The sequence below is a fragment of the Bos javanicus genome, chromosome 6, assembly GCF_032452875.1.
Source record: "Bos javanicus breed banteng chromosome 6, ARS-OSU_banteng_1.0, whole genome shotgun sequence".
Taxonomy (NCBI): Eukaryota; Metazoa; Chordata; class Mammalia; order Artiodactyla; family Bovidae; genus Bos; species Bos javanicus.
Genome location: NC_083873.1, coordinates 29645575 through 29669359, shown reverse-complemented (window position 1 = coordinate 29669359; position 23785 = coordinate 29645575). Strand labels below are relative to the sequence as shown.

General features: G+C 46.1%; 1 protein-coding gene and 1 long non-coding RNA gene across 3 annotated transcripts in view; one reads left to right on the top strand and one right to left on the bottom strand.

Annotated features, from left to right (window-relative positions):
- Nucleotides 1-2058: 2058 nt before the first annotated feature.
- On the top strand, nucleotides 2059-7271 carry LOC133249353 (uncharacterized). Its single transcript, XR_009736917.1, has 3 exons — nucleotides 2059-3097; nucleotides 3311-3454; nucleotides 4129-7271. It is a non-coding gene; the product is annotated as an uncharacterized LOC133249353 (long non-coding RNA).
- Nucleotides 3174-23785, bottom strand: part of UNC5C (unc-5 netrin receptor C) — a 426113-nt gene continuing 405501 nt past the window's right edge. For both annotated transcript variants that reach the window (XM_061419608.1, XM_061419609.1), the window contains 4 exons: nucleotides 16259-16408; nucleotides 14187-14351; nucleotides 6329-6507; nucleotides 3174-5570 (listed from right to left, as the gene is read on the bottom strand). In XM_061419608.1, the coding sequence (XP_061275592.1) occupies nucleotides 5408-5570; nucleotides 6329-6507; nucleotides 14187-14351; nucleotides 16259-16408 (657 nt within the window). In that variant the 3' untranslated portion in view covers nucleotides 3174-5407. The remainder of the gene's footprint in view (nucleotides 5571-6328; nucleotides 6508-14186; nucleotides 14352-16258; nucleotides 16409-23785) is intronic.

The window sequence follows — 23785 nt, the reverse complement described above, 5'->3', positions numbered from 1 at the left end:
CTTTTTCTACCTATTTTATACTCTCTGGAAGGTCAGTATTTTTATGCACTTGACCTCACGTACAGACCTTGTAGTGGCAAAGGCAGTGAACCCTGAGCAGATGGTGATCAACTACTGCTTCCTGCCTCAAACATCCATGAGAGAGACAGAGGCAGACGTGGACCAGGAGCGCACTGCTGTGTTCCCAGCAGAGACACACCTCAAGATACATGAGCCAGAGCCTTGTCTGTGCCTCTCCAGAAGAAGGTAAATAAAATCTCAATTCTACTCTTGCAGTGTTTAAAATATCTTGCTTACACCCCTAAAAAGTGTTACTGACTGTATAGTTTCCAGAGTGTCCTGAACTCAGTCTCCATGACTTCTTCCTAACGAATGGTTCTACTATCTGAAAGTTGGGAGATTAAAATCTACAAAATAATAGTGAAAGTATTAGTTGCTTAGTCATGTCTGACTCTTTGTGACCCCATGAACTGTAGCCCGCCTGGCTCCTCTGTCCATGGAATTCTTCAGGCAAGAATACTGGAGTGGGTAGCCATTCCCTTCTCCAGGGGATCGTCCCAACCCAGGGATTGAACCCAGGTCTCCTACATTGCAGGCAGATTCTTTACCATTTGAGCCACCAGGGTAGCCCCACAAAATAGTGGTATGTATCAGTATAAAGGGTTGGAGCTACATGTTGTCTAAATATTATCAGGGTAATTCATTTTTTCAACTATTGTCCTTTGTCATAGGTGTCTTTTATCTGCCATTTCATTCAGTTCTTTCTGATTGGGCCTATGATAGCATTAAATTACTAATACCCATTGTTGTTGTAGTTTAGTTGTTAAGTTGTGTCTGACTGTAACCGCATGGACTGCAGCCTGCCAGGCTCCTCTGTCCATGGGATTTCCCAGGCAAGAATCCTACAGTGGGTTGCCATTTCCTTCTCCTGGGGATCTTTCCAACCCAGGGATCGAACCTGCATCTCCTGCTTGGTAGGTAGATTCTTTACCACTGAGCCACCTGGGAAGCCCAAGATGGCTCCAAGATGGTTATTCAGTATACCAAAGGACATCTCACCCCAAACACTGACTTGCCTTGGAAGAGCTTACATTGCTTCCATGAAGATGGAGTTCTCCTGGGTAACTGAGGTGCGTGTCCACACTGCTGTTCATGCTGTTTATGAAAGGCTCTTGGCTGTGAGCACCTTGGTGTTACAGTTTGCTGACGCCTTGTGCCCAGTTATCAATATTCTGAATCTAACTTCTATTCCTTCCAGAGCACATTAAGGAAATGTGATTTAGTGAGAGGAAAATGAAAATAGGATGAAACATCTGCCTTTAGATCCCCAAATTCAGAAGGAAGCTAGTTTCTTCTCCTTGATTAACAACCACAACAATTTTCACTTCATTAGATGTAGTATTTGCATATATAAAACTTATTTCCAATTGGATGCTGCTTATGTCTAGTCAAGGCTCTGGTTTTTCCTGTGGTCATGTATGGATGTGAGAGTTGGACTGTGAAGAAGGCTGAGCGCGAAGAATTGATGCTTTTGAACTGTGGTGTTGGAGAAGACTCTTGAGAGTCCCTTGAACTGCAAGGAGAACCAACCAGTCCATTCTAAAGGAGATCAGCCCTGGGATTTCTTTGGAAGGAATGATGCTAAAGCTGAAATTCCGGTACTTTGGCCACCTCATGCGAAGAGTTGACTCATTGGAAAAGACTCTGATGCTGGGAGGGATTGAGGGCAGGAGGAGAAGGGGACGCCAGAGGATGAGATGGCTGGATGGCATCACTGACTCGATGGACGTTGAGTCTGAGTGAACTCCGGGAGTTGGTGCTGGACAGGGAGGCCTGGCGTGCTGCGATTCATGGGGTCGCAAAGAGTCGGACATGACTGAGCGACTGATCTATGTCTTCCAAAATAAATATCAGAGAACTAAAAGTAAGTTTTAAAACACATGAAGCCTAGTGAAAAATATAAATAATAATGACAAATCTTCAAAAGCTGTTTTGTACAGATTTTTATGTGTTTCTATTATTTCTGTGACACCAATTTGAGATGTCAAAACACAATTTGAGATGCGTATGGAGTCAGAAACAAACGTACTAGGCTCATGAAATGCGAAGTCGCTCAGTCGTGTCCGACTGTTTGCGACCCCATGGACTGTAGCCTACGAGGCTCCTCTGTCCATGGGATTTTCCAGGGAAGAGTACTGGAGTGGGGTGCCATTTCCTTCTCCAGGGGATCTTCCCAACCCAGGGATCGAACCCGGGTCTCATGCATTGAAAGCAGACTGTCTTACCATCTGAGCCACCGGGGAAGCAACCAGGCCCATAATGACATGTAAGTTTTGATGTGGGTAATGTAAGCGGAAAAAAAAAGTGAGAATAAGAAATGTCTTGTCTGATGTGAAAATTTCTGCATGTCGGTCATAAAGATGCTATACATGCTACAGGCATCCATTCGCACTGTCAAAAACTCCTCCTGAGATTTCCTATTAAACTTGGGGCAGGTAGTGTTATCTACCACTAGATGGCACCATGCACAAGTGAGAGTTTTTTTTTTTTTTCCCTTCCAGATGAAGTAAACTGGTTTTTGCTCTCAACCTACAGGGAAGCCCTAGGAATGAAAGGGAGGGCATGTTACAGGATGGCTCATGAAGTTGCTCCCTATATACTGAACTGTTGAGCCTAGGCCTTCTGAGTTTGAGAGCAATTTAACAGCTATTACTTGACTCCCCAAAAGAAGGAAATCAGAATTTGCTGTGTACATTATTTGATGTAAATGGCGTGCTATACATATGGAAGTTTGCTCCCCTGACAGGGAACATGATGGGGGTCTATGACAGACAAGTACCTCACTTGTAAGGAGTTAACCGCCTTTCCCCTTTCTGGCGCTAAGATGCAGAACCAAATACCAGGACGCACTTCAAGTGAAGCCAGTGGCTTTGAAAATACAACTCCTGCTGCCTTCTGTAGTTCTGTGTTGATGACTTTTTAAAAGTCAGTTTTGAAATTATCTGGCTACTACATATTTGCTCCTTTCTATTTTTCATTAGGCATCAGATTTCTAATTCTTGCCTTCCAGAGATGACAGCCCCCCAAACCAGCAATGGTGAGTGATCTTGAGAAGTCATTTTAAGATGCAGCAATGCACCATAGCTCTTTTTCTGCTTCCCCCTTTTTAAAAATTGTTTTTTTTTTTATGTAGAGTACAATTTTACTATCTTTTGGTCAAAGATATATTGGTATAAGCATGATACACTGAACTTGTTAGTGCAATCTTACCTTTCACAGCAAGTGTCATGTATTTTTATGTACGGTACAGGGTGTGGTCTGAGAGAGACAGATGATGGAATAATCTTCATGTATCTAAAACAGAAGATAAGAAAAGGCTCCCTACCAAGGTATCAACAGTTTCTCAGTGATGAGGATAGAAGAACCTGGGAATATCAACAAATTACCCAAACAGGTGAGGAAATGCATATGGAAAGAAGGGGAAAAGGGTAAGATTATTTCTAATTCAAATCCATTCAGTAACTTGGATACCTCTAGCCCCAAGGTAAACCACAGCCGTGCTTTGAAAGTGCCGATTCATATGCAGGGGTGCTTGTTCAGTCTCGGTTTGGCTCCTGGACTGTTGACTCTTTACCCCCCACCCGCTGAAAGAATTGAGCCCCTGTGTTAAAACGAAGAGCCTGTATGGTCCTAAAGAAATATCATCGTTTACACAAAGTAGTCCGTTGACTGACTATTTTTCAGTTAAAAAATTTTTTTAATTAAAAAATTTTTGACCAAGACAATAATAGAACATAATTTGCAACTAGTCAGGAAGGCAACTGGTCCCAAGAGAGGAAAGAGAGTGATAAGGGGATGCCATCTCTGGGTGAACAGCATGATGCAATGACGCGAAGACGGGACTTGAAAGCATAACAAATATGTTACAGGTCAGAATAATTATCTTCCAAGTCAGAACTATTTGGAAGGCATAATGTAGCCTGGGCGAAAGACAGGTTGAATTGTTAAATGATCCAGGTCAGCGTCCATTGTGGTCTTCAGACTGATGAAGGAGGCTGGAGGCATCACAGTGGGAAGTCAAACGTTTTAGGACCTTGAGCCGATCTAATCCACCCCTTCATTTTACAGGTGAGGAAACCTGAGGTCCAGTGAGGGTAAATGACTCTCCCCAGGGAGCACAGATGACAATGACAAACCCAGAATGAGAACTGGTTTCCTGATCTCCAGCTCAGAGGCTGTTCCTTCAATCACACTGCCTCCATGGTAGACAGAGGACCCACCAAAGGCATGTGGGGCTGCATGACCACAATACTGCGTGAGCTTGAATCGAGAGCATGTCCCGTGACAATACTTGGGGGACAAAGCCCCTGCCTGAGCAAGCTCAAAGAACAGACTGACAAAGTCGGTACGCATTTACCACCTTCTCAGGCAGAATGAGTGAAGAAAGATAAAAATGTCAAGGAAGCAAGGGATGCCTGCTTAATTAAACTGGTGACCACATCCACCTTGTTATGAGAAGGTGCCCAGGTCAGGTCGATACCTAAATACTAACAGTACTGCTAACAAAAACAAGGTAAAAGTAAATCCTTTTACTAGAATACTTGTAAATACTCATCAATAATAATAATGATGATGATGATAATACCTTTTAAAAAAACCAAAACACTTCAAGTTGCATATTACCAACACACAAGTTGTGAAGAAATTCTTGTGTTGTTGAACATGAATCAATGTCTTCCCTGTGATGATACAGCTTTATTCCCGAGGGCATGAGACAGTGCCCTCAAGGAATAAGAAGTCTTATCTATTTCTCCTTTATGCTTAGATTCTCCACTTCCCTGATACAAACAGTAACACTGGTTCTACAAGTTCTAGAAAGAGAACACTGATGGGAGGATTATCTGAGACACTTGATGCACACAATTTGTAGGAAAACTCTTGTGATTTCTCTGTAAATTACTAATCTGAAAGAGACACAGCAAACCGTCCACAGCTTCAACTTCAAATGATTTAAACAAAAATAGAACGAGCCATGGACAGTGTCTGCATCCCTGTCCAATTTGATGTAAACAACGTTTGTAGAAATTGGGTTTGTTAAGAAAGTTTATCCATATATCTGGATAGCAATAAAAAGCGTTTCCTAGGAAACTGTAAGATCCTGTACCACACAGCATACAGCCCAACTAAGAGGAAAATTAGGTTGATTTCTAAATTCAAGATACACATTTGTACAACTGTTCTGAACTCCTGTGGCGGTGTCCGAGTAGAGTGGGCGTGGACATCGGTGGCTGTGTCTGCCTTCTCTCTCCCGCTGCAGTCTTGCCTGTGGGGCTCACTGGTCCAGACGGGTTTCCTCCTCAGCTGTGAGCCCCTGGGCTCTCCTCCTGCACTTCAGCCCCAGCCTGGGTCAGTACTGCCCTTCTGCTAATGACACTACTGTTTCATGTCTTCCCATTTCCTCTAAGACAGCTGCCAGCACGCTCAGGTTTCCATCTGGGAAGTTCTGTGCTTCCCAGAGATCCAGGATGACACCAGTTGGACTTGATTTGGTGGCAAAGTAATTCAAGTACCTGTAATTGGTAATGGGAAAAAGGGCTGAACGGTGTGATTTATGGGTCTGTTTTCTTTTCGGTGTTGACGAAACCTTTTTGTTTCTGCATTTCTATAAGTATCCTGGTCCCCCTTGAGAAACTGGGGCTTGCAGTGAGCTGTCCTGAATAACTAGCTCATGTTTAATTAGGTCAGCCCCAGACAGGAGACGTGATGCTTAACTTTGTTAACCTCAACTCTGAATAAGATAATTTAAGAGACAAGATGTCTATGGGTCACATCCTGAACAGGAAATCAAGAGGCTTATGTTTTCTTTCCAGCCCAGCCTCTGATCATCTTTGACAGGTCAGGCCTGGGGTTTTGCTTGGTAGTGATGGCAAAGTTCTAAAGAGAAGAGGCTCCTGAGGTCTCTTCATAACAGCACTGCTGTGTTTAGCATGTTAATTACCCATCCAGCATTAGGTCCTGCTTCAACAGGAGGTGAGGAACAATAATTAGTGAATGGCTATATCATTTAGGGGGATTTAGCCCATCAGCCTTTCGAAGTAGATCATAAAACCCGATGCTTAGAAAAGTCAGAGAAGCCCAGGATGTCTCTCAACCATGTATCTGCAACACCATGGTGCAAGAGACAAGGTAGGAACTTAATACATGTTGGCAGAATGAAAAGCAAGTAAATGTGCAGATGGAAAGACAAAAAAGAATGTTGCTCTAACAGTTATCAGTCCTGAAGCCCTGTGTCTGACAGGAACCAGGCTTGAAGCCTGGTCATACCCACCTGTCCAGGTTGAGCTTATGGGCCAGCATCCTCCAGTCGTGACCCCTGGTCTGCGGGGCATCCAGGCTGCTACAGAGCTTCTGCCGGATCGGGGGCGGGATGCTGAAAGCGCTGGGGCCCGTCATGGTGGTGATGGTGCTCGCTGGGTCCAGAAGTGGCAGATCCATGCCAGTAGGTTCCTGTGGTTCAGGCAGGGCAACAACACAGCATTATTTCTGAAGACAAAAGCAATCCTTATTGACCCAGTCAACATAATGCCTCGTTTGAAAAGATAAGAGGAGAATGGGTGCTATTATTCTCCTTACTGAGAATGACTTCTTTCTGGCTGCAAGTTGTGATTCTCTATAACCTGGCTTAGAGGAAGAAGTATGTTGTGAGCTGACTTTGCACAGCCTGGGATTTATGGGTCTTCCTTCAGGACTGGGCTAGCCGGAGACCTCGTGTGTAACTCAGTAACAGCTTTTCTACTAGAATTTCTCCAGGATGAGCCAGGGAATGTCTAGAGATTCTAGAGACTGTCTGACCCTAAGGGGAATGCCCTGGGCAAATGCTCGAGGAACTTCTCCCTCTGACCTCTGTAGAAGATGGCTTGATTCTGCTTTTGAATGAAATGGAACATAGCTCTCCTCTAAATGATGTCAAATTAAGACTAATCTTTTAAAAGAAAATGGTGAACGCAGTATACTGCCTTAGGGCAAACTGCTAACAGAATCCTCCAATTGCTATACACCCTTAACTTAAAAAAAAATCTAATTTTAGTAGAGAAAACCATAGATTGGCTTTTAAGATAGTTTCAGCTCATAAAACAGCATAAATGTAAAATCGGAATTTCATCTGCAGGAGAAACTCTAATCATTTTCTGATCACTTCTGCTGGTTGGAAAAGCAAAAGCAAATGTTGCCTGGGAACTATTAAAGTAATAAAAGAAAATCCACTTAATCTACTTTAAATGTCATCTCTCTCTTTTTCCAAGCAGGTAACTGAGGTGAAGATAATTAGCTGCCGGAGGATAAAGCACCCACATGCAGCTCCAGCCATCAGGAAGTCTCGGGGTCTGGCGAGGTGCTCCACCCAGAGGTCAGTGCCCCTGCCATGCAGAACCTCCCAAACCCTGCTGCTCCTGCACTGTGGGGCCCCAGGGTGCATCCTGGGGTGGCCTGCTCCGTGGCCCTGGATCAGCAGCCAGGACTCACTGTGAGGCTTGTGCATCGCACCACACGGGGTCTGTCAGGGCCTTTGGAGGGCATGTTAGAACCAAAAAAAAAAAATTTTTTTTTAACGTAGAACACACAACAGTGTTGACTATGATCACAGTCTTTGGCCTCAAAACCCAGAGCTTGGCAAACTCAGTCTCCGAGGATTGTACTGGCTCCTTTATGTTAACCTCCAACACATACCCGGACTCAGGGGACTGGTGTGAAACAGAGGCAACAAATGGGAGCTGGAGTCCCTGAATCCTGAAGATCATTCCTTGCACCGGGCACAGAGCTGTTTTCAGGGGACCTTGAAGGCATAGTACTTAAACCAAGGGGACCAGAAGAGAGGGCGAAGGCACACGTTGGTGCTTTTCAGTGGATTTATGGTAGGAATGTTCACACACAAGTGGCCAACACTTCTATTAGGTATAAATAGAGGTTGGGGCAGAGGTGTAGAGAACTTACACCTTAGGGCTACGGCCCACTTTGGGTCCTCCGTACGTCTTGTTTGGACCATGACATTGGGGTCTAGGTGGAAACCCAGCCGAACTGTCCCTGGCTGGCCATGGAGTGCTGACTCACAGCCTCAGATGTTCTCATTGGTGGCCACACCAGCTCCCTGCTTCTTACCTATGATCTCCCTTCTGCCACACTCATCTCCCTAAAGCCCAGCACTGACATTTTCCTGCCTTCTCTTCAGTTCAGTTCAGTTCAGTTCAGTCACTCAGTCGTGTCCGACTCTTTGCAACCCCATGAATCACAGCACGCCAGGCCTCCCTGTCCATCACCAACTCCCGGAGTTCACTCAGACTCATGTCCATTGAGTCAGTGATGCCATCCAGCCATCTCATCCTCTGGCGTCCCCTTCTCCTCCTGCCCCCAATCCCTCCCAGCATCAGAGTCTTTTCCAATGAGTCAACTCTTCGCATGAGGTGGCCAAAGTACTGGAGTTTCAGCTTTAGCATCATTCCTTCCAAAGAAATCCCGGGGCTGATCTCCTTCAGAATGGACTGGTTGGATCTCCTTGCAGTCCAAGGGACCCTCAAGAGTCTTCTCCAACACCACAGTTCAAAAGCACCAATTCTTCTGTGCTCAGCCATCTTCACAGTCCAACTCTCACATCCATACATGACCACAGGAAAAACCATAACCTTGACTAGACGGACCTTTGTTGGCAAAGTAATGTCTCTGCTTTTCAATATGCTATCTAGGTTGCTCATAACTTTGCTTCCAAGGAGTAAGCGTCTTTTAATTTCATGGCTGCAGTCACCATCTCCAGTGGTTTTGGAGCCCAAAAAATAAAGTCTGACACTGTGTTCACTGTTTCCCCATCTATTTCCCATGAAGTGATGGGACCGGATGCCATGATCTTCGTTTTCTGAATGTTGAGCTTTAAGCCAACTTTTTCACTCTCCTCTTTCACTTTCATCAAGAGGCTTTTTAGTTCCTCTTCACTTTCTGCCATAAGGGTGGTGTCATCTGCATATCTGAGGTGATTGATATTTCTCCCAGCAATCTAGATTCCAGCTTGTGCTTCTTCCAGTCCAGCGTTTCTCATGATGTACTCTGCATATAAGTTAAATAAGCAGGGTGACAATATACAGCCTTGACATACTCCTTTCCTATTTGGAACCAGTCTAACTGTTGCTTCCTGACCTGCATACAGATTTCTCAAGAGGCAGATCAGGTGGTTTGGTATTCCCATCTCTTTCAGAATTTTCCAGTTTATTGTGATCCACACAGTCAAAGGCTTTGGCATAGTCAATAAAGCAGAAATAGATGTTTTTTTGGAACTCTCTTGCTTTTTCCATGATCCAGCGGATGTTGGCAATTTGATCTCTGGTTCCTCTACCTTTTCTAAAACCAGCTTGAACATCTGGAAGTTCACGGTTCACGTATTGCAGAAGCCTGGCTTGGAGAATTTTGAGCATTACTTTACTAGCGTGTGAGATGAGTGCAATTGTGCAGTAGTTTGAGCATTCTTTGGCATTGCCTTTGTTTGGGATTGGAATGAAAACTGACCTTTTCCAGTCCTGTGGCCAGTGCTGACTTTTCCAAATTTGCTGGCATATTGAGTGCAGCACTTTCACAGCATCAGCTTTCAGGATTTGAAATAGCTCAACTGGAATTCCATCACCTCCACTAGCTTTGTTTGTAGTGATGCTTTCTAAAGCCCACTTGACTTCACATTCCAGGATGTCTGGCTCTAGGTCATTGATCACACCATCGAGATTATCTGGGTCATGAAGATCTTTTTTGTACAGTTCTTCTGTGTATTCTTGCCACCTCTTCTTAATATCTTCTGCTTCTGTTAGGTCCATACCATTTCTGTCCTTTATCGAGCCCATGTTTGCATGAAATGTTCCCTTGGTATCTCTAATTTTCTTGAAGAGATCTCTAGTCTTTCCTATTCTGTTGTTTTCCTCTATTTCTTTGCATTGATCCCTGAGGAAGGCTTTCTTATCTCTTCTTGCTATTCTTTGGAACTCTGCATTCAGATGCTTATGTCTTTCCTTTTCTCCTTTGCTTTGCTTTTCGCTTCTGTTCTTTTCACAGCTATTTGTAAGGCCTCCTCAGACAGCTATTTTGCTTTTTTGCATTTCTTTTCCATGGGGATGGTCTTGATCCCTGTCTCCTGTACAGTGTCATGAACCTCATTCCATAGTTCATCAGGCACTCTATCTATCAGATCTAGGCCCTTAAATCTATTTCTCACTTCCACTGTATAATCATAAGGGATTTGATTTAGGTCATACCTGAATGGTCTAGTGGTTTTCCCTACTTTCTAAGTCTGAATTTGGTAATCTGCCTTCTCTTGGTAAGTATCAAATGGCTTTCCTGCCATACCCATCCCCAAGTCCTAACCCTGCAGTAAGGCGGTGTGCTGGTCTGGAGGCCCCAGGTGCTCCCTCCACCCAGCAACCTGACCCTGCCTTTCTCATGACTCTCTCTCCTCAGACTGGTCCATTCACTCGTCCAAGTGCCTTTCTTCAGGGTGTTTGTTGTTCAGTCGCTCAGTCTTGTCCGACTCTTTGCGACCCCATGGACTGCAGCAATCCAGGCTTCCCTGTCCTCACTCTCTCCTGGAGAACTCATGTCCACTGAGACATGATGCTGTCCAAACATCTCTGTCCCCCACTTCTCCTCCTGCCTTCAATTTTTCCCAGGGTCAGGGTACCTCACTCCAGTATTCTTGCCTGGAGAATTCCATGAACAGAGGAGTCTGGCAGGTTACAGTCCATGGGGTCGCAAAGAGTCGGACACAACTGCAACAATGAACACTGTGACCTCACTTTTGCTAGCTCTTCTGCTCTTTCCCTGAACCTCTGTCAGGCCAACCCCTTCAAAGCCTAGACCAGAAAGCATGTTTCCTGAGCAAACACCCCAAGCTATCTGTTGGGAGCCCTCCTATAGTGCATCCCACAGCTTGGGATCTCCACCCAGTCTGCCCTGTGAATCTTGGCTGTACTTACAGAGGACTTCCTCTGACTTCCCCAACTGCTTGGAGATGAGAATGTTTTTGTCATCCCCAGAACTCCTATGATGCTCAGGACAGTGCCTTGCATACGGAAGCTCTTCAATTCATATTTGTTGAAATGAGAGAAAATGTTTCTTGATACAGAGAGAGGATGAAACCCACTCCACAGAGCTTCTAACTAACTGTGGCTAAAGGCAAGGCCCTTCTCACTGTTCAGTACTGAAGGTGAAGGGCAAGGAGAGGGAGGCCCGGCTCTCAGGAAGGTGTGTGCACATCCGCCCGGTTCCCCTTCTCCTGGTGAATAAGGAACCATCAGCACTTTACGTGGGCCTTCAAACCCTGCATCGCCATCCTGTTTATTTCTGTGTGGACAAAATAAGAAGCCCCAAAGGGCATCATCTTGTCTCTCTTATCAGATGGCTGACAACAGCCTTGGAGATAAAAGAAAATACATACATTTACATTTAAATTTCACCTACTAATTTCTGTTGCTATTATTTCTTCCTTTACTTCCAGGTGAAAGAGTTTACTCTCACATAACGCTTATTACAATAATTGTTTATGATATTGGTACCATCTGCCTTTGACGTTACGATTCTCTTAAACATATGATTTTTCACCATTAACCAAACAGCTGCTATGGCCTACATTTCAACAGTCCACAGGAGAAGTAACTTTCCACTCCTGTATTCTGACTCTTCGGGAAGTCACTTAGAAAAACTAGATTTCCCCAAGCGTCCTTTTGAACAGATTATAGAAAACAGAAGAGGTAAATAGGATGGCTGTAGCAGAGTGAAGCTTTGGATGCTGACACTGTTCTCGGTGTGCACAGAAGTGCTGTGGGTCAACAGTTTTAACTATAAAAACAAAGACATTATAAGTCCTGAAGAGACTGAAATTCCTCTTTTACTTTTTTCTCTCTTGGTGGGCACCTTCCCCTTTCTTACTTCCCTGGTTCCTCTAAGAACCCTCTTACCATCATTTACATTTTGACACTCATTCATCCCCATACCCTGCCAGGCATTTTCATTCTTAAACTTTATCTCTAGGTAAGGAAGGAATCGCTGGCCGAGGCACCCAGAGAGGAACAACCATCCAGCTCCTGTCATCACCTTGGTCTATGTCCAGGACAGCTGGGTCTCCCTGGGGGTCAGCAGGTCCTCCACCTGGCTGGAGAGGCCCGAGGGCTGAGTGGCTTTAGAAAGGAGCACGGGGGGAGCGGCACAGTCCTAGAAAGTCAGCTCCTTCTTGGGACATGGGACACTGGAACTGCAACCCCAGCCCACCCGCCAACTTGTCATGTGACCCTAGGGGGGAGCCCCATCCAGCAGACAGACACCACCCATGGAGCCCTTTCTCTGGTTGGTTATGGCTTGTCAGTCACAGGGGACCCCACCTCGAGCTTTTGATGAGGATCCAGGGCTTAGGGCACTCCAGAGCCAATTGTTCCCCAGTGTACAGGCTGGCTCCCAACGTCAGTACCAGCCCGCTTGCACAGCATTCAGATGCTAACAGCAGCGGTGGGACTCAGTGACCCAGAAGGAAAAGCAGCCGTGCGCCCCCTAATCCCCAAAGTCACCTGACTTGGGGCCTTTCTGCACACACACTCCCCCACCCCTGTTCACTGTGCTTGTCTGTCACAGGCCTCTGAGGGGACTTGAAGGGTGGGCCTCTCGGAGCTGACAGCCACCGGGTTGCAAAAGAAACCATCTTTCCTCTCTGTTGGCACAAGAAAGAAAGTCCTTAAACTGTGATCACACTAGGCGACACTGTCTCCTCAGCGGGAGTAGAGCCCTGCACGGCGCCCTTTCATTTGCGGCCGCAGCTGATCCACCTTTTCATCACACAGCCGATGCTCAGGCTGAACAGAAAGCAAGCATCAAAGGCGCAGACCTCCTCACCCCGCTCCAAAATTCCGCAGCCTTTGTTGTCCCTGGAGCTGGGTGGTTATTGAACTTTGCAGACCTGCTGGGCCTGGAAAGTGAAAACACCCTCCCGAGCCAGCAGGAGTGGTGCTCTGGGCCCAGGCGATAGGCCGGCCTGTCAGAAGGCTGGGCGGTTGCCATGGCGCCCTGACACCGAGATCATGCCTTATGAATGTCACCGAGGTCTGTGACTGAAGTTGTTTATGAGTCAAAAGTCTCATGAAACTGCGGGAGGAAATGATGACCGCAGCTCAGAGGGCTGTGGGAAAGGAGGATGCGGCGGGGCCAATGCGCTTCCCCCCTCGGTTTGCTAAGGAAGACCGTTCTTGAATACGACACACAGAGAGAGACACCCCGAACATGAGGTGACATGTTGTTCGTCACCGCGCATGAGCCGGCAAGGGAGAGGGGTCTTTTAAATCAGATACCGTAGTTCTAAAAGATAGCAGTTCCGTGCTGTGGCTCACGAAGCAGCACCAAGCCCCGTTCTGCAGACCCCAGAAGGGGCTGCCCCTTCCTTTCGTCTGGTCCTCTCTCGTGCCTTCGGCCTGAAGGGTTTCCACTGTTCTAACTCCAAACCCTGAGGTCCCAGGTAACCAGGAAGGTCATGAGCACCCCTTCTTTCCACCCAGGGAAGTTTTAAATAGCAGCAATGATTGTTATTTCTGAGATACAGACATTGTAAAAAGTCCCACCTGAAGCGCGTGATGATCACAGCGAGGAAAGATGGAGAGAGGGCCGCTGGAGGAGATGCCTGGTTTACCTTCTCTTTCTGGACTCTGTCACACTGGGGAGAGGGGCATCTCTTCTTCTGTTTGGAGGGTGAGGTATAAGACAGCAAGCACACCCTGAGCTTTCTCCTTTCAACATGGAGAAGAAAGGAAAGGAGGCGGTGGGCGGCGGACAGCTGGGCAAAGGCAGGTGCATCCGGAAGAAAGCAGCAGAACCGACAGGAAGAGCGTCAGTGGATCCAGGGGAACAGGGACAGTGGGGGTGCTTTGGGAAAGTTACTGTTTGTGCACACGAGTTAATCCTTATGGCTGAAGTTCAGATGTGTGTAAGAAGTCCTTAAATGCATGTCACGAACTAGAAAAGTCTTGTTTTTTGAAAAGGAGCCTCTACTGCACTTTCGTGTATCGGTACCTCCCTGTGTTCATTAAAAGCACTGTCTTGTGAACGAGCCGGCCCCCCAGGACTCCCCCAGGTCGCACTGAGATGCTTTGTGCTTCTCGCTTGTGAGCGCCGCGGGCGCCTCTTACCTCAGACACGGTGCAGTTCAGCTGGAAGATCTGCCCTTCTCCCTCCACTTGCCGCACACACAGTTTGCAGACCAGCTCCACTGTGTTCAGGCTGAATCTTTCCAGAGTGAACGTGCAGTGGAGGTTTCTCTGAGACCCACTCCAGACATGGTAGAATGGAATTTCCTGAAGCACAGAAAAGGGGGAACCACAAATGAGGGACCCGGTGCTCTCGGTCCCGCACATGTGAATTGCGGTGCCTTCTTTACTCCTCACTGTGGGTCTGTGCATGAATATATTCCAACTCCCTTTTCAGATGGAAAGACTGAGGACCAGAGATGTTTACATAACTCACCCAAAGTCCCATAGCTAGTAAGTGGCAGAGCTGAGGTCCAAAGCCAGGGACTTGGCCCCAGAACCCATACACCTAACCAGCCTGCCACTTCTGTCATTTATAAAAAATCCATTGTGTTGTTTTTTTTTTTTTTTAAGGTTTAGACAATTCCCCAAATAAAGCCCACTCCCCTCCAATCACTGCCCATGAAAAGAACTCCCTGCCAGGGTACCACGGAGGAAAGCAAAGAAGTCTAAAGGGCGATGCACTGACCCAGTTCCCTTTCATGCCCATGCCCTCCACAGGACGAGGAAAGCCAGGATTCACTACAAGTTGCAAACTGGAGGCTTGATTAGCTGCCACATGAAAGCTCTTGGCCTAAAAATCACCAAGCCTCTAACAGGCATACTTTCCTATGAATCTAGATCACCTCACAGAGCCCATCCTAGAATCTTTTTTTCAATAAAAGAAAAAAAGGTTGACACACAATGGGAGACCATGTTGGTTAAGAGCAGAGGCTTGGAGCCAAATTAAATACAAATGAGATGCCTTCCCCTTGTTTACTTGGTGATTCGGGGCAAGCTGCTTAACCTTTTCTGTTTCCTCATCTGCGAAAGCCTGTGCATAAGCAAAAGAAAAACCTGCATGAAGGGGGTTAAATGACATTCATCAAAGTACATGAGAGTCTGGCAGATGGTGAGAACTCAGCCAGTTAGCTTGAAGTATCATTATTATTATTAAAACAGTATTTTCCTTTACAGTTGCAAAAAAAAAACTGTTCATTAAGGGGGAAGATTTATGGCAGTTGCAAAATCAGAGAAGAGAGGAAAAGGAAGGAATAGATTTAATGAGCAAGTCAAAGCCAGTCTCTCAATCAAGGACTGACTTACACAGAAGAGTCTGGCATGTGCCCCCATCAAAGCTCAAGACTGTTAGTGAACTAGTAGGCTTTTCCCCCACAATTTATATGTAAGTACCAGACATCTGAGAGTAAGGATGCAGCTGCAAATCTTCCCTTTATCCCTTCTAGTGCGTTCATGGACTTCCATCAGGAAATCACAGCCAGTGCAGATGCAGCCCCGGATGGGGGACGGGATGTGCACGCATGTAGACAAGGGTGTGCTGCTTATCTAAGTGTGTCTGTGACTCCCAGGACTGGGTCTGAGACTAGGGAGCCCATTGCAGCCTCCTGAGAGCCCGGGCTGGCTGATGGAGGCGGAGGTGAGAAACCTCTAGAGAGTCTTACTTTCCCCTCATACGGCTATATACAGAGGGGACCAGTATTCTGATGCTAGTATTTAATAAAATCCTGGCCAGGTTTTATTTTTACTTGCTATTCCAAGTTTCCAAGATGATGTTTCCTCTAAGTTTTTAACGTAAAGGCACTCTCTTAGCCAGCCTGAAGCCTAATCTGTGTCATGTGGGATACCAATGTTCTCTTTCTCCTATGAATGCTTTTGAGGCTAATTTATCAACTCAGTGTTAACGTTACTCTGAAAATAAATAGAAATGATGGACTTGAAGTCTATTTATTGAAAGTAAAACAATGATAGTACACTTACCTGAAAGAATTGAGAAAAGAGCATTTCCTCTAGTACATCTAGAGGATTTTTCAAAAATCCTAAATAACCCCAAACTATTTTGGAGGAGTACCGAAGTTAAGATTACTTTCAAGGAATGGAATATCTTCTGTCTAAATCATTCCAGTTCTCTTTCTTGGAGATGTCTTCAAGCCTTCAGTTCATCTTGGTAACCTTACCTGATATTTGGCCAGTAACTTGCTCTTCCAGAGGGAATGGGCAATATCGTGAATGGATAGGCGCAGGTTGTGGGTGCTGCCTTTAAAGTGAAGAGCCTTAGGTTCTTCTAGGAGCTGTCCTCCCATCTGTCGCTCGAGCTGCAAAACTTCCTGCAATGACATGCCCCAAACCAAAAGCAAATGATGGACGGGCATCACTCCGTGGCATCTTCCTCATTCTGTCCCCAGGACCTCATCCTCCAGCCTGGAGACCCTCCAACAGAGGCTCTGGCCAGTTTGCATGTGACTGGTCTCTATGGACCATGGACTGTCAGCAAGCCATAGCACACTTGTGCAGCACACTCAGTACAGTCTGCAGTTCCCAACAGACAAATGGGATATTTAATCAAATACAGGGAAATAACGATCAGGGCCCCAGATGGGGAGAACTCCCAATAAAAGAAAAAACAGGCAGAAATATAAACAGATAAAGTAGATTTTCAATGAACTTTCAGGGAAAAGGTCAAATAACTAGAAAACAAACCACATCTTGGATTGGTTAACACCAGCCAACAAGTAAAAATCTGGAATGTGTTTTGGGCATACTTTCCTATCTTTTTTTAGCTTCCTTACCTACAGAAAGACAATTTCTGTTTAAAATTATCCATTACACAATTCCTAAGTATCAAAAAATTAAAACAGGCTCATTAAATATTCTATTAGAGAAAAGTATACAGATCAGGAGGATTTTCCAGCACCAAATATTGATCTAAATAGTCACTCAGATTAAGTTTTTTTAAAAAGTCACCTCATTTTTCAAGACCCATGGCTGATTAAAAAATTTGCTATGTAACTTTTCTTATGCCATAAATATGTAACATCAACATAAATTCTATATCTACTTCCACTCCTCAAGCTCATTAATGGGAGTAAATGAAGCACTTCCAACTACAGCTGCAATTATCCAAACATCAGCAAACCATAAGTTATCAATGAATAAAATATCCTGAGTCTCTTCTGCGCCAGAACCATCCCTGTGCATTTTGTTCCCCTCAAGCTTTAACTGTTTTAGTAGCGCAAATACAAAGGCATTTATGGCCTTTTTTCTGGGTTCAGGTAATAATTTTATAGCAATATAAAAACAAAATCCGATTTTCTTCGTTGGTGAGATTTCATCTGAAAGCTGGAGTTTGATAATTCAGGAAATCAGTCAGGCCCCATGGCACACACACATATAGGGAACCTATTCCTGCACAGATAGATGGTCACAGTGGAAACTACAGTCCAGTAAGTGCAGAGCTTACCCACATCATTGATTAGATGCAAACAGCTCATCTCAAACTGCTCCTTTAGTGGTCCTTAACATCCATCATCTTTGAGTCAGGTCACTATCCTGCACAACGCAAGCTGCTGAAAGGTGCTATAAGGTATGTTACAGCAGGGAATGTTAGGGGAATGTGGAATGTGGTCTCAGGCAGGGACTCCTCTAATTAGTGTGTAATGGAAGAGATGAAGTAATAGCACATTGACACAGATGGGCGGGGGCTAGCTGCTTGAGAGCATCAGTGTTGAACATACTCAACCTTGGTGGCTGATGAGCAGCTATTACTTGTGACAGGAGCCTGAGCAGGCAGCCCCCCGACAGACTTCCTGTGTCACTGTGCCCTGGCTCTGCTGTGCGGCAGGCTCGAAGGGTTCCCTGTAGGGCTCCAGATTGGCTCAGTCCAGAGTCACACACACTCCCCACGGAACACCCTCCCACCACACTTCACACGCCATTCCTCAACAGGAATCTGGCCATGTGGAAATGAAGATGCATAAGAAAAGTGAGAGTTAACTGCAGTTTCTTCTGCTGCAGCAGGAAGGCATAATGAGCTTATGTTGATCATGTTCGGTGTCTAGTTAGCATAATAGAGAAGGCTGACGTTCCCAGTGAACCTGGCACCTGACAAATTCTAAAGCTAAAATGATGTTTGTTTATAAGCCATTAGAAGAAAAGCAACATAATTAGAAATCTTTGAGATTACGGTCATGCCAATCAATCAGTTTTAGCTTCTTTCCAGTACACCCTAATTACCTCATCAAGACATCTAAAGAGCAATCGATAGTAATTATCTGATTACTATAGATCTTCATTATGTCCAAATTATCTCCCTGGGATGTCTAGAAGAAGATGCATTGTATTCCAGGAGGTAATTGTACCCAACAATGTATAATCCACACCCCATTCCTACAATCCACACGGACTGTCAGAGGAGATGGAGAACATGATCAGCTTTCTTGGCAGGGAGGACCACTGGTAAAAAAAAAAAAAAAACCTAGACTGCCTATTGGTCATGACCTTGAGGTCAATAAATCTAATACAGCACCACATTGTGACTGCAGGGTCTGAGTAGGAGGCAGCCCAAGGACAAAGCTCAGTCCTTGGCTTGTTCAGCATTGACCTTGAATCTCAAGGTAAAGCGCTCTCCCAGTGAGGAGAGACTGGCTTGGCTCAAGCCCTCTTTTGAGAAGAAGCACTAGGTAAATTGCCATTTTAAAGAATATGGTGCCAGAGAACACACTCTCTCCACACTGTTAATTTCTCCACCTCTCCACTAACCAGGAGTGACACAAAGCTGCTACCCAGAGCTGAGAGGAACCTGCCTATTCTGCCCTGTTCAGTTGAACAGGAGCCCTGGTGAGAGGTGAACTGCCCACCAGGACACATCCATGTTTGGAGCAAGGTTTCTGAACATCTTTGACTGCATACACCATCAGTCAAAACATTAAGCATGCATTTTATGTTTCTTTACAAATTATATATAATACTTATGTTAATATATCAGTATGTTAATATGTTGTAAAATATATCTAAAGTTAAAAGGATGAGCTGAGATGAATAGACACAGAAGTCCCCATATTGTCTATTTTTGTGCCCAAAGTCTCACTGGCCTGGGGCTGAGAAGCCCATTTTGGAGACTGCTGGTGGGGGCAGCTGTCCCTCCACCAGTACTCTGGGAGAAATCAGCCCAGGAGTAGATGATTCAGTAAGATGAATCCTTACCAAACTTAAAGTTGACATTTTTTTTGGCTGGAGAAGAAACAGCTACCCACTCCAGTATTCTGGCCTGGAGAATTCCATGGACCATATAGTCCATGGTGTCACAAAGAGCTGGACACGACTGAGTGACCTTCACTTTCACTTTTCACTTTCTGAAAAGTAGCAACTGGTATCATCATACCCAGGTTGTGCAACTTCAAAAAAACACAAAATAAAGGAGAAGAAAATAACCAAAGTGCAAATGAAAAGTATGAAAGTGTGAATTAAAGATATAATCAATTAATAAAACAGCTTCTTGAAAAATAAAATCGTCTAAAGCTACACATGAGACAGAAATGATTTGCCACCTACAGCAATTCCCATATATAAATGTTATGTCAGAAAACAGAAGAGGCAAGCCCAGCGGATAGGCTAATCAGGGTTTTGTTCCATACTGTTATGGTTTAACTGTCAGAGTTTCAGATATTTTTTTTATCTGATCCTATTTAATACGAATACAATTTATATTTTAAAAAGCTTGATTCTCTGAATTCCTTCCGCATGAAATCATTTTGGTTATTATATGTATGATATCGGAGAAGTAAGAGACCATAAAAGTAACAAGATATGTGAATCAATAAGATACAGTTTTAGAGGAGCATGCTTTCCTCTTCGTATGAATGAGGAGCATTCAATCCTTCCTGGGAGCATTCATTCAGTATGCCTGCCAGGAACCACGCCAGGCTCTGGGACACACAGACAAGTGAGCCTCTGTCCCGGCCGCAAACCACACTCACGAACCTTGGCTGGAGGAAGACCGACATATAGACATGTAACCCCAACACAGTGTGCTAAATTCTAAGACAGCTTCTTCCAGGTCCAGGCTGCTTTGGGGTCCTAAAGGTTAGGATATTCCACACACCTTAAAAAAGGACAGGAGCGAAATATGTTTAAGGTCAAAAGATTTAGGAAGACTTAAGAGAAATATCGTGACCTTGGAAAGAAATGCCGTAACGGGAATTAGGATCATCTAGGCTCGTTTTTCTTAGAGATATAAATGTCACCTTCCTCTGCAAAGGCCGTCCTCCATTCTAGCAGCATCCCCACCTCAGGGCCTTGTTGGGGCTCTGCTTCTGTAAAAGGGGTCACTTTCTGCTCGCCTTTGTCAGTTCCGTCTCCACCCCTCCAACTTAACCGGGAGAGACTCTCGCAGGGGTCAGTTGGCAACAGAAAGTCTCTAGCCCGTCCTTCCACAGGAACACTCACATGAACCCCGTGCTGCAGGCAGCCGGAACCCAGGGATCTGGGCAGTCCCGTGGGACAGCTGCTTCCCAGTGTGGTGGCCATCCCAAAGCAGGCTCCTCGCCAGCCCCACGTGACGGCTGTATTGATTCAGGGAGCCTGGGAGGGATTGTTTGAAAGGCAGAGACAAGGGATTCCACGCTAGAAACTATCAGCTTTCACAATAACCAATTAAACCAAGACATTATCCATGCTAAGCCATTATTCTGGGCCACTTAAGAGCCACAATAAATCCAAGCTGTTTTAAAGGTCTGTGCGTATGAAGGGAGCCCCTCTGGCCTGTAACCAGCTCTCCCTGGCTCTTTGCAGATAGGATCTGCCCCCATGAAGGTGTGGGGGAGGAGTCCTACAACTCCTAACCTCGATGTCCTTAAGGCCACAGCTCTTCACTCTGCCTCACTCCTGGGCTGGACCTGCCTGCCTCCCTGCTGCTGCAGTCCCTCCTCCTCCTCCTGTGGGTCCTTTGCAGTGGGCCAAGCATCAGCCTCACGGCCAGTGCACACGAGAGCCTCCGGGATACCGCTGCCTACCCTCACCTGGAAGTACACACTCAGGAATGTGGTAAGTCTCGATCTTAGGGCAAAGTGGTGACTTTGGACCAGGAACTGTGTGAGGAGCTGGGACCCTGGCTTTGCCCTCACACCCAGCGCTCACTCTTGTCTTCCCAACACCTGTGCTCAGATCCCCGTCCTGCTCAAGGTGTAGCCTCCTCTCTCACACCACTGCTCTAAGCTGAGCCTCCTTCCTTGAAGGCGCCTGTTTTAACCTCCAGTTTCTCAGGAATCCAATCCAATTTGTGGGTTACCCAGCCTTTAGCTTCTCTCTCTCTCCCTGTTTTCTCTCCAGTGATCCTCATATCTCTCCTCTCCTTTTCTTAGAAATCTTTATGGGCTTCCCAAGTGGCTCAGTTGTAAAGAATCTGCCTGCCAATGCAAGAGATGAAGGTTCAATCCCTGGGTCATGAAGATTCCCTGGAGGAGGAAATGGCAGCCCACTCCAATATCCTTGCCTGAAAAATCCCATGGACTGAGAAGCCTGGTGGGCTACAGTCTATGGGATCGCAAAGAGTCGGAGACGACCGAGTGACTGAGCACACAGCACAGGAAGGAAGAAACACATGCTGCAACGTAAATCCCACATAACACATTAAAATCTCTTCTGGAAAAGAAGGTTGGAGGAGGTTAGATCAAGGCTTTGCTTCATTTTGTCTTGCTTCTTTCTTGGTACTGTCTGGATGTGAGTGGTCCACACATTCTTTATTCTAGATGGAAGTGCAGAGGCCTGAACTGGCTGTAGTCACTGCTGCCAAGGGGCCTGGGGGCAATGCCTGGCACCTGGGCAGGTGGACATAGCTCTCGTGGGGATATTACTAAGATTTCCATGCAGGCCAAGAGCACAAAGGGTGGCAAATGGAGCAGCAGCCAGCCTTGCATGCCAGGAGGCTTCAGTTTGGTTTGGTTTGGCTCTATGACTCCGTGGAGAGGGACTCTCACTGCACACTCTGCAGGGAGGGCGCTAGACCGAGCATGGAAGACTGAGCTGTGCAGCAGGAGACCCACGCCCAGGCTTCTGCCACATGGACTCAGGGCTCCCCAGGCACCACGAACAAACCAGCAGGTGTTCAGAGCCTCACATACATTGAAGCTCAAAAGACAAGCCCTCAAGTACTGTGCTGCCTGGTGTTTTAAAAAATCCCATCTCTCACCAGCTTTTATGCAGCTCACCTTGGTCCTATTCACTCTTTCATCCTGTGCTGGAAATGACCCCTGTCATCCAGGGAGGAGGACTCTCTCTCTTTGCTCGAGGCTATCTCCTCTGCCTTCCAGCCTCGGGCCTGGGGTCTTCCAAAGCAGAAGGCTGTCCCCCTCCCCCGTGCCCTGCCAGCTTTCTAGCGACACCAAGCTCAGCTCCCCGTGGGCTGCCTTCTCCTCTGGCTGCAGAGCCGGCAGAGGGAACATCTGACTGTCAGCCGGCCTCCCCCGCCTGCCTCGGGTCACTGTCACGCCCAGCGGCACTGCTGCTCTGTCTGTGCGCACGCTGGGGAGCTCTGTGCTCCCCCCCGAGTCTGTCTGCCATGCCTCATCCCTAATAATAACAAGGTTGGACTCGGGTGACCACATGCACACACTTCCCGTCAAGTCTCCTCATTTCTGGGCTCTGCCTGCTGCTCCCGCAGCTGCTGTTGCCACGGATGCCTGGTCTGAGCTGCCGCTTCCAGCTGCCCAGTCAGGCCGGTTTGTGACACCCTTAAAGAAAATGCCGCAGGGCAGCACTCAGGGAAGTGGCCATGTTGCTTATCTACCTCTGGGCTTATTTCTAAGGAAAAGTTGGTCTCACACATCTATGTATTAGGGATAGGACTTTTTAGGTTGTTCTAGAACTTCTGGAGCCGCCTTGTATTTCTTTGCACCCCTGAACATTTGTTTTTTAACTTCTAGGTAGTTTCTTGTTTTCTGCAATAAGAAATTACTATAAGCTTAGTGTCTAAGGGCTTCCCTGGTGCCCCAGACAGTAAAGAGTCCACCTGCAATGTAGGAGACCCGGGTCTGATCCCTGGGTTGGGAAGATCCCTCGGAGGAGGGCATGGCTACCCACTCCAGTATTCTTGCCTAGAGAATTGCATGGACAGAGGAGGCTGGTGGGAACACATGGGGTCACAAAGAGTTGGACATGACTGAGCAACTAACACTTTCACTAGTGACTTAAATAACACAAATTTGTTTCCTTACATTTCTGTGGGCTGGAAGTCTGAGGCAGGTACCACTGCATTAAAATCAATGTGGTGGTAAGGCTGCTTGCATTTCTGGAAGCTCTATGAAAGAATTTGCTTTCCTGTCTTTTCCATCTTCTAGAGTTGCCCACATTCTTTGGCTTATGGTCCCCTTCCTCCTCCTTCAAAGCCAGCAATGGCATATCTCTGCTCCTTCTTCCATGGTCCTGTCTCCCTTTGACCATAGCTGGGAAAGGTTCCCCACTTTTAGCCACTCAGTAATTACATGAGGCCTGTCCTGATAATTTAGGCTAATCTCTCCATCTCTAGGTCTGTACTTACAATACTTATAAAGTCTCCCTGTGCCATGTAAGGTAACACCTTCACAGGTTCTGAACCTTGTGTGCAGATGTCTTGGAGGAGCCAGTATTCCATCTTCCACAACTTATACTTCCTCTTCTCTCTTTCCTCCCCTTCTCTCCAACATAAATTCAACTTTGCAGGTCATTTCAGA